This window comes from Suncus etruscus, chromosome 4 (genome assembly GCF_024139225.1).
Source record: "Suncus etruscus isolate mSunEtr1 chromosome 4, mSunEtr1.pri.cur, whole genome shotgun sequence".
Taxonomy (NCBI): domain Eukaryota; kingdom Metazoa; phylum Chordata; class Mammalia; order Eulipotyphla; family Soricidae; genus Suncus; species Suncus etruscus.
This window is the reverse complement of record NC_064851.1, coordinates 39,248,561-39,264,713: the sequence shown is the minus strand read 5'-3', so window position 1 is coordinate 39,264,713 and position 16,153 is coordinate 39,248,561. Positions and strand designations below refer to the sequence as shown.

Below are 16,153 nucleotides of genomic sequence, written 5' to 3'. Positions count from 1 at the left end.
TTTTTTCTTATTTCCCCTTTCTTCTTCCAAAGGGATACATACAGCCTTCTAGAAAGATTCGTCCTGTATCCCTTCTTATATCTCAAATAGAGCCACATTACTGGAATCACCTTGATCAGCATCATAGTTGGAGGAAGAAAATGGGTGGTACCAAGACCAGACAGTCGTATGTGCATTTGGTGGAAATAAATGATCAGATTTGAACGCAAAACCCAAATTCAACGACAACAGAAATGATACCCAATCTACATCAAGCTGTACATGGGTGGAACAGCTGCACTAGCATTATGAGGGGTAGAGGAAGAGGAAGACGGATGTATGCTGTAAGCAGGAGGGGAGGGAGGACCACACTGGTGGTGGGAATGCCCCTCATTCATTACTACTATGTGCCTTAAATATTATTGTGAAAGATTTGTAATTCACTTTGCCCACAATAAAAAAAACAGTTAAAAAATAAGGTATCAGTATGAAAGTCATTCTTTATTCATCATTTAAACATTCTTTAAATAGTGATGTTTTACATTATTATAGATTTTCCAGGATTTGACTTGTATCTTTCTCTGTTTTTATATCAATAACTTTTATGGTAATGAGTATATAAAATTGTAAAACTTTAGTATTGATTTTTAATTTTTCAAATGACCTTAGATATTTTAATTTAATTAAAGAATCCTTTTATGAGGAACTATGGTAATTATTTTATGAATACAAGTTTACACAAGATGAATTCAACAATTTATAGATGTCTTTTACTTTTATAAAGGTTTTTTTTTTAAAACCCTGTACTAGGTCTATTTGAACTTCTTTTCCTGCTTAAGACACACACAGTGGTACTAACAATAATACTAACAATTGCCACAGATCCAACCACTACCATCACCACAGTAAAAGTATTAATTCTAAAATGATTTTCCTCCGGCACATCGTCAGCTTGAGGAGTAAACAAAGCTACTTGTACAATGTTGGATATTTCAGATGACAGATTGCTATCATCAACACTTCGAATGGCAAAGAACATGTGGGTTGCATTTTCTTCTGTTACATTTTCTTGTTCAAATACAAATATTTCCTTAGAGTTCGCCTCTTTTGGTATCAGATTCTTAGTGCTAACTTCTTCAGCACCATCAAAATTGTCTTTTAGATCCAGGATATTTTTACTTTTTCTTATTTTATACTGTTGAGCTAAAAAATGAATTACATATAATTTAGAAAGCAGAGCATATAATACTAAATTAACTTTATCCATTCTCCTGAAGATACGCACTTAAGCAAAGCTTATTCTCCAAAGACTGATTTTTTTGATAAAAGATTAATTTTGATTTTTAATCTTTACTAAATGCTAATTCTTTATATAAAAAATTGGGAACAGTTAAAATGTCTTGTGTTTGACTGATTCAAACGTGAGGTTATACAGTAAATACTTTAAAAAGCCACCAGTTCAAATCAATTTTTAGCTCACTCACTCTTTCACTTGTTTTTGCAATGAATATCTTTCTCTGAACCTCACATAATACTTTATTCTTACCTTTTCCAACATCAAAATCATCTCCTGGTGCTGTCCATGTTAAAGTTATAGTATTCCCATCACGTGTGGCCTCAAGATCTGTGATTTTACTTGGTGGGAAATAGTCTTTAGTGGAGGGATTGTAATTGTCTGGAATATTTGAGAGTACAAATGCACCTCCACTTGCTGTTCTGCTGAAATCTTCCAAGTTTGGTTGTATATCCTGATCAACTTCAGGTCTTGGTGGGTTCCCTTGAATTTCTCCTGGAATAAAATGTTCCTAACATTTAATGAACAAAATGTACATCTATTTTCAAAACTCAGCTGAATTTTTTTTATTAATCTCATTTTTCTTTATTCCTCAAATATAGACCAATAACTAATTTTATAGTCTGATGACAAAATCCCAAACATCTCCCTATTGGTAGGAGAATCTTTTAGTATTCTGATCAGGATATTGTAGGATAAAATGAGATAATAATTTTTGAATTATTATTGCAGTAATTTCATTTAGTTTATGTTTTTAATTTGTGTGTATGTTTTCTTAATATTTTATTTGGGAAAGTTGCAGCTTTTTTTCCTTTTTCTTAGAACCACTTGTGCCAGGTTCTTTTTTTTCCCTCCCTGTTGCAAGTGTTAAGGAATAATACTTGGAGTTTTATTCTAATTGTGTTCAGAAATCCTCCAAAAGCCAAAACATAAGGAACAAGAAAAAATAAAGCTATAACTGAGAAATGTATTTTTTATCTTTGTCATACATTATTCAATAGATTTTTGTCTCTTGACTTAAAGCTCTCAAATATGTTTTTTATTTCTATATATTTATGACAAAACCAAAGGATAAATTCTGCTCTGACTTATACTTGGGCACATATTAGTTCATTTTATTAATCTGGAATTGAAAATTAAGGATGTTTTGGTAATACATAGTAGTATTCTTAAAACTAATATAATAACGATAATCTTTATTCATTGCTTACAAGATGCCATAAATTGTACCAAAGCTTAGAAGCAAATCCCTGTGTGCCTGAAAACTTCATTCCAGGAATCGAAAAGAAATGCAATTTAACTTATGTTTAAAGCCTTAATAATATCAAGTTACAATTATTTAAGCCAGCATAAATTTTGAGTTATTATATATTACTCACCATTAACTACCCAGCCTGGTATAAATGCAGCTGTATTGGGGGAATGCTTTAAGCTTCGAATTGCAGTTTCTCCTCTCTGAGCCTTTACTTTTAAATTGTATCGGCCATTTAATTTATAATTTGTAAAGTATCTGGAGTAGACCCCATCATCCTTGTTAGAATCAGCACCTTGATTTAGAAAATATAGGATACATTACTTTATAAAGAAAAATAAATTTTTGCATTTTGAAATTAAGCACTTGTTTTTATTATCACAGGCCCTTAAAGGGCTCTATATGTGCAATATATACTATATACTTAATAATACATTTATTATAAAACATATACCTCTAATAATTTGTATTGTATCATGTTATATGTTTGTCTTTGTCTTTCTTACTGAAATGTCTTTACCATATGGAATTATAAGAAGATTATCATAGAGTGAACTCTGCTGGATCTCAGATGCCAGCACCCCTATCTGCCTCTCTTCTGTGCTGTGCTGCATTTTCGGCCTGATTTCATCCTGTGTGTGGCTCATCTGCGGACGGCCTGCCTTCCCATGAGCCTTCCGTGGAGGTGACTGGACATGCCAGGAAGGGGAGGAGCCAGAGGAGCATGGCCGCTCCGCTTCCCTTCGAGACCGTGCACATCATTTAGCCAATGAATACAACCACAACACGTAGAAAAACCCACAATACGAGTGTGACAATGGGGAAACAATGCAACTTGAAACTGTCCTACAAAGCAATAGTTATCAAAACAGCATGGTATTGGAATAAAGACAGGCCGTCAGATTAGTGGAATAGGCTTGAATACTCAGAGAATGTTCCCCAGACATACAATCACCTAATTTTTGATAAAGGAGCAAGAAATCCTAAATGGAGCAAAGAAAGCCTCTTCAACAAGTGGTGTTGGCACAACTGGCTAGCCACTTGCAAAAAATTGAACTTAGACCCCCAGCTAACATCATGTACGAAGGTTAAATCCAAATAGATTAAAGACCTCGATGTCAGACCTGAAATCATAAGATATATATAAAACAACACATAGGTAAAACACTCCAGGACATTGAGACTAAAGGCATCTTCAAGGAGGAAACTGTACTCTCCAAGCAAGTGAAAGCAGAAATTAACAGATGGGAATATATTAAACTGAGAAGCTTCTGCACCTCAAAAGAAATAGCGCTCAGGATACAAGAGCCCCCTACTGAGTGGGAGAAACTATTCACCCAATACCCATCAGATAAAGAGGCTAATCTCCAAAATATACAAGGCACTGACAGAACTTTACAAGAAAAAAACATCTAATCCCATCAAAAAATGGGGAGAAGAAATGGACAGACACTTTGACAAAGAAGAAATACATATGGCCAAAAGACACATGAAGAAATGCTCCACATCACTAATCATCAGGGAGATGCAAATCAAAACAACTATGAGGTACTACCTCACATCACAGAGATTGGCACACATCAAAAAGAATGAGAACAAGCAGTGTTGGCAGGGATGTGGAGAGAAAGGAACTCTTATCCACTGCTGGTGGGAATGACGTCTAGTTCAACCTTTATAGAAAGCAATATGGAGATTCCTCCAAAAACTGGAAATCGAGCTCCCATACGATCCAGCTATACCACTCCTAGGAATATACCCTAGGAACACAAAAATACAATACAAAAACCCCCTTCCTTACACCTATATTCATTGCAGCACTATTTACCATAGCAAGACTCTGGAAACAGCCAAGATATCCTTCAACAGATGAATGGCTAAAGAAACTGTGGTACATATACACAATGGAATATTATGCAGCTGTCAGGAAAGATGAAATCATGACATTTTCCTATACATGGATGTACATGGAATATATTGTGCTGAGTGAAATAAATCAGAGAGAGAGAGAGAGAAAGACGCAGAATGGTCTCTTCTCATCTATGGGTTTTAAGAAAAATGAAAGACATTTTTGCAATAACAATTTTCAAGTACAAAAGAGAAAAAAGCTGGAAGTTACAGCTCACCTCATGAAGCTCACCGCAAACAGGGATGAGTTTAGTTAGAGAAATAACTATGTTTTTAACTATCCTAATAATGAGAATGTATGAGGGAAATAGAAAGCCTGTCTAGAGTACAGGCAGGGGTTGGGTGGGGAGGAGGGAGATTTTGGACATTGGTGATGGGAATGTTGCACTGGTGATGGGTGGTGTTCTTTACATGACTGATACCCAAACACAAGCATGTATGTAATAATGTTGGTTAAATAAAAAAAAAGATTATCATAGAAATTTTACCATTTCTTTACCAAATGATTAGTTTGCAAACTTTTTCGTTTTCTTTCTTTTTGTTTTGTTTTGTTTTGTTTTGTTTGTTTTTCGGGCCACATCCGTTTGATGCTCAGGGGTTACTCCTGGCTGAGAGCTCAGAAATTGCCTTTGCCTTGGGGGGACCATATGGGATGCTGGGGGATTGAACCATAGTCCTTCCTTGGCTAGTGCTTGCAAGGCAGACACCTTACCTCTAGCGCCACCTCGCCGGCCCCATCAAACTTACTTTTTCTAAATGCATGGTATTATTCGTTCAAATTTAAAGAATCCTCCCTAAAGAAGTATTTTTTGCATAGAATTTGATTACCTCTTTACTCATCAACAGTTTATTACTTTGATTAATGCTTGACCCCCCCAAAAAAAAGTCACCTCTTGATCTCTCTGATTCATTAGCTTCCTAGTCTGACAATGCAAAACACCATCTTCTTTTATTTAGTTAGTTTGTTTTTTGGGTCACACCTGGTGATGCTCAGGGGTTGCTCCTGGATATGTGCTCAGACATATCTCCTGGCTCGGGGGACCATATGAAACACCAGAGACTGAACCCAGGTCCATGCTGGGTCAGCCACGTGCAAGGCAAATACCTTACCTCTGTGCTATAGCTCCAGCCTCAACGCCATCTTCTTTAGAACCGACATTTGGGATGTCAAGAACAGTATATCATCAGTATATATTTTTTGTTGTTTGTTTGTTTGTTTGTTTGTTTTGGGGACCAGACCTAGCTGTGCTCAAGGATGATGTCTGGCTTTGCACTCAGGAATCACTCCTGTCAGCACTCAAAGGAACTTATGGAATGCTGGGAATTAAACCTGAATGGCTCACATGTAAGGCAAGTGCTCTTCCCTCCGTATTTTTGCTCTGGCCCCCATCATTATATTTCTTGAAAGAATTTGTGTCATTGGTTAGGTGCAAACACAATTTCACAGGATGTTGACAATAGAAGATAGAGGTTTGTGCTCGCTTCGGCAGCACATATACTAAAATTGGAATGATACAGAGAAGATTAGCATTGCACCTGCACAAGAGTGACACGCAAATTTGTGAAGCATTCCATATTTAAAAAAAAAGAAAGATAGAGGTTCTTAGAATGAAGTTTTTAGATATACAAATTAGAGAACTATATATCTGAAATTCAACTATGAATAACTTTGTAGATCAGAGTGGTTTTTATTAAAATAAAAAAATTTTAAATGGAGTTTTTTAGGGGCCAAAGCGGTGGTGCAGCAGTAGGGTGTTTGCCTTGCTCGTGGCTGACCCAGGATAGACCAGGGTTTGATCCCCCGGCCTCCCATATGGTACACCAAGCAGGAGTGATTTCTGAGCGCATAGCCAGGAGTAACCCCTGAGCGTCACCAAGTGTGGCCCAAAAAACAATAAAAAGGGTGTGTGTGTTTAGATCAGTAATCTTTGTGTCATGCTCCGGGTCATATATGGAATGCAAATTTCTCAGACTTCCCAAGAAAGGGCCCTATAACTGAAGTCTTAAACAATTTCAGATGATTATCTTGCGTGAAAAAGTTTGAGAACCCATCCTCTGCCATTATCGATCACTAATACCTAATAGGTAAAGGAATTCCATTTAACTTAGTTGTTATCTGTTAAAAGTGTTAAGAAACAAAACAAGTATAAGTAAGGTCAGCATCAGCTGAGGCCTCTTGATGCTGTCTGTCAACTTTTCTTTTGACTTGGTTGGTCTCATCGAGTTCTAGTGGAAGATAGTGCAAAAGAAAGGATCATAGATGTGTAAGTGTATTACAGAGGAGTTTGAATAAAGGAACAATACTACTTTCTAAAGTTTCATAAATCTAAGGTGAGTCAATATGTAATTATAAATGGGCCTAATCCATTACATTGCCAAGAATACTGATAGAAACTTTTGGGGATTAGTTTATCAATGTCAGTATTTGGCCTCTTATAAGAAAGTAATTTTTGAAAATAATTCAGAGTCTTGTAAAAGAAGTATTTGAACACTGTTTATCTGTACAAACCAAGAAACAGGATGATTGTCAACTTAGTTTTGTTTCCTGCCAGTCAGACCTGGTATCTGATGCGCCAGGACACTTGAAGCAGTTCTGTTGTCCTTGGGCCTCAACTTCCAGGATTATATTTGTAATTTGTTCCAACTGTTGAGAATCACTTTTGCCTGTCCCTATCTGCTAAGAACCCAAGCTTTATCTCTTAATATCATACAACTACTTGTGCTTTATCCTTCTATGTAGTTTTTCATCATGATATTTGATACACTTAAATACTAAGAAACACTTTTTCAGAATCTTGATGCTGTCCTCAATATCTTCAATAAGAAAAAACTCATTAATTTGTAGGAGTTGTGTAGGTGACAAACTGTTGGGGACTGACTTGTTTGAGGCCATTTTGCTGTTCTTTCTGCCATATTACAGCTTTTCACCTAAAAGCTATTTTGCAGTCTTGCTGTAAGTTTTTGAGCTAAAGAGAAAGGAATGTGCAGCTGCAGGATATAATTAACTCTAGCCCGGAGGAGAGCAACACTGTCTGGTACCGTTATCAGAAACTAGGCCTCACTCCTTAAGACCACAATCCGGAGTGAACTAGGCTATTATCAATAAGTGTATGCTACATTGTCTGTTCAAGATCACTGAGGCAAGCACATCTTGCACCACCTCCTGATAGTCAAGCAATTAGGAATGCAGCTAGAAGGTCACTAGAAATTTCCATAGAAACAGCACGTTCATCATAACTTGAAGGTCATCCAGCCCCCTAGCCCACTGCCCACTTCCTTGTTTAGAGCATGATTTAATTTCTTTGTTCCTTAAAGCCTGAAATATATCCTTGCCTTGTATGGGCCTTCGCGCCAAAAGTATGACTGACATCACCTTTGTACTGCCCCCTTCTCCTTCACTATAAAAGAAAGAGCTGTAGCCCAATAAAGTTACCTTTGAGCAGTGAGACATTGCCTTAGGTCTTTATTATTAACCTCTCTCAGATTTTTTACAGGTGTGGTTGTTCTTCTACCCAGCAAAATAGGAGTGCGGTTGTCTGAGAAGCCTTCCCAGCTAATTCCTGCTGGCCGGGTCCCCCCTGGGGGGGCTTCAGGACCCCGCATTTTGGCGCCCAACGCTGGGCTCGAAGACCACCACCACACCCCGAACGACTACGGGTCGGCGAGTCCGGAGCTGTTTCGTAAATCGTGGAATACCTTATCAGGGTGAGCGTTGAAACGAGTTAGCCTTAATCAAATATTTAAACTGCAGTTTTTCCAGTCGTTCTGATCGCCGCCCCTGATTGGCTTTTGGGGCTTCACCCATAGGATACGCTACCATGGGTGTTTTCGTGGAGTACTGAACTTAAATTCATTAAATATATACAGTCTGAGTTGAAAGCCAGACATGTAGAGGTTACCAAAAAGGATATTTGTAATTTTCTTATGTTCATACATGATGTGTGTCCTTGGTTTATTATTACCTGTCCAGAAATTGTTGCGTCCACTTGGGACAAAATAGGACAAGAAATGAGTGATTATTTTGTTAATAATGATGATCCACAGAAGGAAAAAATTATGTTCCAATACTGGAGCCTGTTAAGAGATATCATAGTAACTAAAAATGCCAAAACTGCCAAAGATATCATCCATGCCGTTGAGACTCATGTGCAACAGGTCTCCCGTGAGTGTTCCAGAACTCCTTCTCGTTCTAATTCTGTCTCTCATCTCCCTTCTCCCTCTGAGAATCCTTCTCCTTGTCCTCCCTCCACCACTGATTCTTCTACCTTTGCTTCCAAAGTAACTAATGCTCTTAAAGATCTCTCTAATGCTTCTCACTTATATCCCTCCCTTACTTCTGTCCAGGCTTCTGCTCCACCTCAAGAACTTGATTCTCTATGCACCCAGACCCCTGCAGAAGAAGCCGCTGCCTGTCACGGCTCAGCAGTTACACAAACCACACAAACTCTTCCTCCTCCTTATGACTGTCCTGCTCCTCCAAAATGTGCTTTTCCTGAACCTCATAAGCCTACTACTTTAGATTCTCACCTTATTACTATTACATCTATGATTTCACAACTCGCAAACGAGTTTCATCAATCTCGTGAACAAAAAACTGCTAACGCTGCTACATTTCCTGTTCTCATTCCTGATGGCGAGGACCTTCCCCCGCCTCCACCTCAGCAGCCTCTACCTCCTTATTCTAACCTACCCCTCCCTCCGCCCGCTGATCCCCGCCCCCATGAGAGGGCGCAGCGTGATCGCGAGGCACAAGCTGCTGCGGACACAGCTTCCGTAGCGGTAGACTCCAGTCAGCTCAATTCCTATGTGGGAGGCTCAATTCCTATGTGGGAGAAGAGGACACCCAGCCTTACGATGCTAGACCTCCGGAGGGTCAGACTTCTTTACGCTATGTTACTATTAATGAAAGAGATCTTGCTGAACTGCTTCAAGCAGCAAAACCTTATGGGACACAAGCGTACCCTGCTATCTTACATCCTTCCTCAAGAGTCCCTGCCCTGTCGGTCGCTCCACAGCCTCCTCAAGCCTCCCCTGCTTCCTCGTCTGCCTCCTCTCACCCTATGGTCACCCGCTCACAGACTGCAGGGGGCATTCAATCCCTCAGACAACGTTCCTCTCGTACCACGGGTGCTGTTCAACGCACTCCCTCCCGTCCCTTAGCTCCGGCTTTCTCTGCGAGAGAAGCCGTGGTAGCAGACAACGAAAACATCCCTGCCCTTGAGGCAGCAGATGATGCACCTTTAGCGCCCCCTGCCTCACCTGCACCCTCTCACCACCATGGCCCTGTCTCTCAGTTTCCTTCCTCTTCTGACCCTTCATCTTTACTTCTGCCGCTGCACCCTCTGTGCAAAATCCTATGGCCCCCAAGCCCCTTACACGCTCTCCTGCTTAGAATCTAAAAGCTGAACTCTTTGTCTCTTGGGAAGTTAACTTTTTTTTCCCGCTACAAAGCCCTTACAAATAGGCAGGAATCCTGATCTCTAAGCTCTTATAGCTGGCCTCGCCTCTTTTCATACCTTAAAGGTACAGCACACACTTTCCGGGTCTCAGCTTGCCAACATGGCTCTTGCTGCCCTCTGTGCCTGGAAGTCGCTCCCCAGAGCCGGCATTCCAGCAGCTCCCCCACACCGGCAACAAACTGTTGCTGCTTTCTCCCCCTCCCCCCTTTTTCTGACTTAAGCTCCCAACTCACCACAATTACATCCATGGTCTCTCACCTCTCTAACAGACTTGATAATGCTCTTGGCTCAAAAACCAGCGCTACCTTTCCTGTCTTTCTCCCTAATGGAGAAAGTCTTCCCCTGCCTGCTCAGCAGCCTCCACCGCGGAGAACGCTCAGTCCCTAACCATGGCAGATTCCCTCCTCTCACCGCTCCCCCTCTTAAAGCTATAGAAATGAAACTACTTGGCCAAATTGAAAATCTTAAACAAATCTTAAGCCTTCAAAAACAGGCTGCTTCTCTTAATTCACAAGTTTCTGCCCTTCAGGCTTTCCCCCGCCCTCCTAAATCTATAGCTGTCTGTCCTCTGCCCACTGAATTCCACGGCCAAGCCCCCCCTCTTGAGAATTCAAAGAAACAAACTAATAAAAGTCAGGCTGAGTGCCATAAAACAGAAACTGCTGCAGTGCCTACAAAAAATTCTAAGGGCACAGTGAGCAGGATAATTACAAAGTATCATCTGCTAAGCCATAAAACCTTGCGATATCTACACTTTGCTGTTAAAACTTTTGAGCCTAATGTACCTTTTACTTTTGCTCAAACCAGCCCTCAGCCTCCTTCAGCCTCTTTCCTGCCAGCCTTGGGAAACAGCCAGCTCAAGCCCTGCCACTCCCACTTTAAGCCTTCCAATTCACCTTGAAATACCCAATCTTTGTTATTCAAAAGAAATCTGAAAAGTAGCATCTCTTGCATATTCTCAAATCAATTAATAAAACCATGATCCCCATGGTGCTTTTGCAACCCAGACTCCCCTCTTCGGTTGCCATTCCCTCTAATTCCAATAAATTAGTAATTAATCTTAAAAGATTGCTTTTTTTTCTCTCTATATCATTACACCCTGCGGACTGTAAAAAATTTGCCTCTAACCTTCCTGCTGTTAACTGTGCTGGCCCCTCCCCGAGTTATCAGTGAAAGACTCTGCTTCACCTTGTCAGCCCTACACTTCGTCAAATATGTGTTATTAGGTTTAGTGCATTAAGTGGTGTAAAGTAATTATTAAAACATTAAAAAGCAACAGGAAGATAAGGGCAATAAACTTTTTTTTTCATGCCTCTCAGAAAATTTTACACCAAGGTCATAATTCTGTCACTTTACAGATAACAAAATATTGGTAAAAGAAAAACTTCTTTGTGTTTTAAAATCCAAACGAACACAAAAGTGTTAAATTTAAGTCTTATATTTCTATTACAAGTTTTATTTTAATTTTTAAAGTATTTACAAAATTATGTGAAAAATAATGTGGTTAGCCTTTTTAAACAATATAGTTAATTTAATGCACAGTAAACACCTAAGTATGCTTTATAGTACCCTTAGTTTTAACTTTGTGCTACAGCAATGGTTGTTCTTTATTTCTGCATTGAAAAAACTATTATTTTAAGTGCATTCAAAATATCAGCACATTATATAAATCTGTATATTTGTGTCGCAGTGAAAAAATAATAGTAATAAAAAATATATTATATATAATTTTATAAGTAATATATAAAAATAACTAAACTCTATAAGCAAATTAACTAGTATTAAATATAATTTTAGTCTTAAGTTCTAAGTGTGTAAATGCATCAGATGTCTTTAACTATATTTTATAATAATCTAAGCATTTAGTTAATTTGGTATATAATATTTTTTACAAATTATTCACTTAAAGTCTTCATAGTAAAAACAGTTGTTTGTTTTTTAAAAAAAGTCAGTTTTTATACCTTTAATAATCATAGTTCATGCTATTGTGTTTAATCATAAAAATTTTAACACTTTATTGCAGCTGTCTTACTGTTCTACTGCAAAACCAATTTAAAGAAAACCTATTCATTTTCAGCAAATCATTTCATACTTCCAAGTAAAGACTCCTTCTACAGTGCTCATTAATCATTTTACTTAATGTTTTAAACTTCAAATTAAAATTGTTTTAAGAATGTTTTGTGTTAAATCTAAACCTTAAAATTTATTTTCAGCAAAGTTCCACTCCATCTACATTAAGTACTTCTCAAAACTAAAAAAGTTTTTCTACAAAATTTTTTTTTCTTTTCTTCTTCTCACAAACATGCTAGCTAAATATTTAAAAGCGCTTGTCAATTTTTTATAAATAAGTCTTAAATCACTCCTTTTTATCTGTTTATGTGTCTGTTGTGATGAATGAAAGTGGCCACAAGTGTAAAATGTTGTGTTTAGTGTTGTTTTGTTTTGTCTGTTTGTGTTTTGTCTGTTTGTTATCTCTACATTTTATAATAATACAATTTTTAAAGCCTTATCCATTTTTCAAATTTCAATTAATTTTTTCAACCTGGTTCAGTCTGGTCAGTTCACAAACTGGCATCTTGCAACTAAAAATCATGTGTTAAAAATTATGTATTAAGCTAGCTTTGTCCTTCTAAGAACATGGCGGAAGGTGTGGGAGATGGCAAACCCCAGATTTCTCAATGGCCATCGGGGATAACTTTTCCCTGGAGAATTTCTGGACTTTGCAGTCACCCGGCTTTCCTGTTATGTGTAAGTTCAGGCCTATAGAATATGTATTTATGGCTAAAAAATAGCATCCAGCTTTAACATAATAACTAAAAGTTTAAGAAAAATCCTTTATATTGTTTAAAAAAATTTTTTTTAATTAGCAATTGTTAATTATAAAATTTCTTTTATGCCAAAGTCTAACAGAGGTCAAATAACATTCCCGTGGTATTCCAAAATAACTAGTGTAATGTATATTGCTAATGTTTTCTGCCTGTATACCCAAGCCAAAAAACTAAGTAAATTCTTAATTTTTATATGAAGTAACCATTTTGCCTCCTGCCAAGCTGTTTTCTTATAAACCTCCTGCTAGCCGCCATTCCTGCAAACCTGTTTCTAACTGACTCCACCTTTGACAATGCTGAATTAGACACTCTGCCTAGCTGCCTTGGATGCCCACCGATGTCGCCAACCAAACCTCCATCCTCTCTACCTCCATCCCTTGGCCGGTCTTGCAAGTCGACCTTTGTGCCCTAGCCATGGGTGCAAGCCTATACTGGGGCACCTCCAATTTCCGCCTGCCTCAACCTCGTGCTGTTGACCCTGATGACTATTACTCCCCTGCTAGCGGTGGCTGCAACTCTGTTATTCGCCGTGATGTACTACGCCACCCCTTCACCACCTTCTACGTCTGCCCTGGTCACCACCGGCCCGTTCCAGCGACTATAAGTGTGGCGCTCATAACCAACACTTTTGCGCCTCCTGGGGCTGTGAAACCACCGGAACTGCTTATTGGAAACCCTCTTCCTCCTGGGACTTCATCACCGTTTCACGCCCCCCGACTCCTCCTTTTCTGAACTGTGATGCATCCTCTGCTACCCGTGGTTGGTGTAACCCCATCCTCATCAATTTTACTGCTGCTGGACGTCAGCATCACTGGACTCAAGCTGTACAATGGGGACTCAAACTTTATATTCGGGGTAACGACCCTGGACTTCTTTTTTCCCTCCGTTTACTTAAACAACTGCCAATTTCTCGCCCCCTCGCCATTGGTTCTAATACTTTTCTTCACCCTAATTCAGGTTCTCCACTTCGCGTGCCTTCTCCTCCCCCTCCTCTTCCTTCTGCACCCCCTTCTCTCCGACAACTCACTATGCCTTCCGGTCCTTCTCCGTCCTCTCAGGTTATTCTCAATCTCATGAATGCCTCTGCTCTTGCCCTTACAGATCCTGCCTATGAACGATGTTGGCTTTGTTTTTCTCCTCGTCCCCCCTTCTATGAAGGTGTCGCTGTTTTTGGCAACCTCTCTTCTACCTCCAACCCCTCCGACCTCCGTTGGCACGCTCAACCTCAACATGGCATTACAGTCGGACAAGTCGTAGGCTCTGGCCTCTGCCTCAAGCCTAACGACTCCCTGCTCCCCAGCCAACTACTTAATGTGTGCAACGAAACTATTGACATCTACAATTCTTCCTCTTCAAAACCCTATCTGTTAGCTCCCAATGGTACTTATTTTGCCTGTGCTTCTGGTCTTACTCCTTTTATCATTCGTTCTTCTTTCCTCCTTTCGCATGACTACTGTATTCTCGTTATTCTCATTCCAAAAATCACCATTCACTCAGAACATATCTTTCCCTCTCCTGCCACCTCACCCTATTCCTATTCTTCTCAATCCCTTTCTCGACAACGCCGTGAGCCCTTCACCTCCGTTACACTTGCAGTACTCCTTGCTGTTGGCGCTACAGGCGCTGGCACTGGTATCTACTCTCTTGTATTCTCTCAATCCAATTTCCGCGCTCTTACTCAAGCAGTGGAACAAGACATTAATGAAATCAAAACTAGTCTGCAATTTCTCACAGATACTATTAGTTCCCTTGCTGATGTTGTTCTCCAAAATCGTCGTGCTTTAGATTTTGCCCTTATGAAAGAGGGGGGAGTCTGTGTAGCCCTTAAGGAACAATGTTGTATTTTTAAAGACAAAACTGGATTAGTTAGGGACAGGTTCAACATATTGGTGATGGTATAAAAGATTTTGAAAAACATTTCGATGTAGAACAAGGTTGGTATCAGGATTGGTTTTTCTCTTCCCCTTGGCTCCACACAATCTTGCCCACTATTTTGGGCCCACTCGTTAGCCTCATGCTGCTCTTTTCTCTTGGCCCATGGATTTTCCGCAAAATCACTGCCTTTATTAAGAACCAGGTAGATGAAAAGGCAAAAGCCTCTATTCAGGTTAACTACCAGCATCTAACCCCACGTGACTCCTGTGAAAACTTGGCTTTAATCACCAAGCCGCCCTTCCAGCCACTAAGTTTTCAGGAGATAGAGCGCATAGCTAACAAACGGAGCTCGCTCCGGTACTTGTGCTCTCGGCTGTGGAGACACCTACGACGGGATTAGCAAGGTCCCAGTTAGGGCACGGCCCAAAAAGGCTACAGCGCATAATTCGGATCTCTGCGCGCACCCACGGCGCCTGTAGCCACCTTTTAATGCGGCTTTGGCCGTGTCCGACCTGGTCAAACCTTGTAGCCTAAGACACGGTTCGTCCACCCGCTCACGACTTTCCTTCTTTTATTAGAAGAGAAAGGGGGAGATGTTGGGGACTGACTTGTTTGAGGCCATTTTGCTGTTCTTTCTGCCATATTACAGCTTTTCACCTAAAAGCTATTTTGCAGTCTTGCTGTAAGTTTTTGAGCTAAAGAGAAAGGAATGTGCAGCTGCAGGATATAATTAACTCTAGCCCGGAGGAGAGCAACACTGTCTGGTACCGTTATCAGAAACTAGGCCTCACTCCTTAAGACCACAATCCGGAGTGAACTAGGCTATTATCAATAAGTGTATGCTACATTGTCTGTTCAAGATCACTGAGGCAAGCACATCTTGCACCACCTCCTGATAGTCAAGCAATTAGGAATGCAGCTAGAAGGTCACTAGAAATTTCCATAGAAACAGCACGTTCATCATAACTTGAAGGTCATCCAGCCCCCTAGCCCACTGCCCACTTCCTTGTTTAGAGCATGATTTAATTTCTTTGTTCCTTAAAGCCTGAAATATATCCTTGCCTTGTATGGGCCTTCGCGCCAAAAGTATGACTGACATCACCTTTGTACTGCCCCCTTCTCCTTCACTATAAAAGAAAGAGCTGTAGCCCAATAAAGTTACCTTTGAGCAGTGAGACATTGCCTTAGGTCTTTATTATTAACCTCTCTCAGATTTTTTACAGGTGTGGTTGTTCTTCTACCCAGCAAAATAGGAGTGCGGTTGTCTGAGAAGCCTTCCCAGCTAATTCCTGCTGGCCGGGTCCCCCCTGGGGGGGCTTCAGGATTTCGCAACAAACAATGATAGTTATTATTGCACAAATAACATTTACTGTATGTTTACCATTAGTCAATTATTTGCTAATCACTTAAAGATTTTACCTAGATAAAATTTTCTTTTGGTCCAATATTCACCCAATACTATTTAGCAGTTTTTCTGGTCCATGTCCTACTGTTCCTTAACATGAAAAAATATTTTTATTCATGAAAACTCATAAATTAGGAGGCAAAGGGTGGTGGTATA

The 16,153-nt window shown here is 39.7% G+C and overlaps 1 protein-coding gene and 2 non-coding genes across 3 annotated transcripts in view; 2 read left to right on the top strand and 1 right to left on the bottom strand.

Annotated features, from left to right (window-relative positions):
• Positions 1 to 772: 772 nt before the first annotated feature.
• The window catches only part of LOC126005925 (calcium-activated chloride channel regulator 4-like), a 46,522-nt gene continuing 31,141 nt past the window's right edge, over positions 773 to 16,153 (bottom strand). Inside the window, exons 12-14 of the mRNA XM_049771247.1 lie at positions 2,653 to 2,820; positions 1,526 to 1,768; positions 773 to 1,182 (exon numbers count right to left, since the gene is read on the bottom strand). Coding sequence (XP_049627204.1) covers positions 773 to 1,182; positions 1,526 to 1,768; positions 2,653 to 2,820 — 821 coding nt within the window. The remainder of the gene's footprint in view (positions 1,183 to 1,525; positions 1,769 to 2,652; positions 2,821 to 16,153) is intronic.
• LOC126007320 (U6 spliceosomal RNA) lies at positions 5,905 to 6,011 on the top strand. Its single transcript, XR_007494902.1, has one exon. It is a non-coding gene; the product is annotated as a U6 spliceosomal RNA (small nuclear RNA).
• On the top strand, positions 11,424 to 11,553 carry LOC126007746 (small nucleolar RNA SNORA22). The gene has a single exon (XR_007495234.1). It is a non-coding gene; the product is annotated as a small nucleolar RNA SNORA22 (small nucleolar RNA).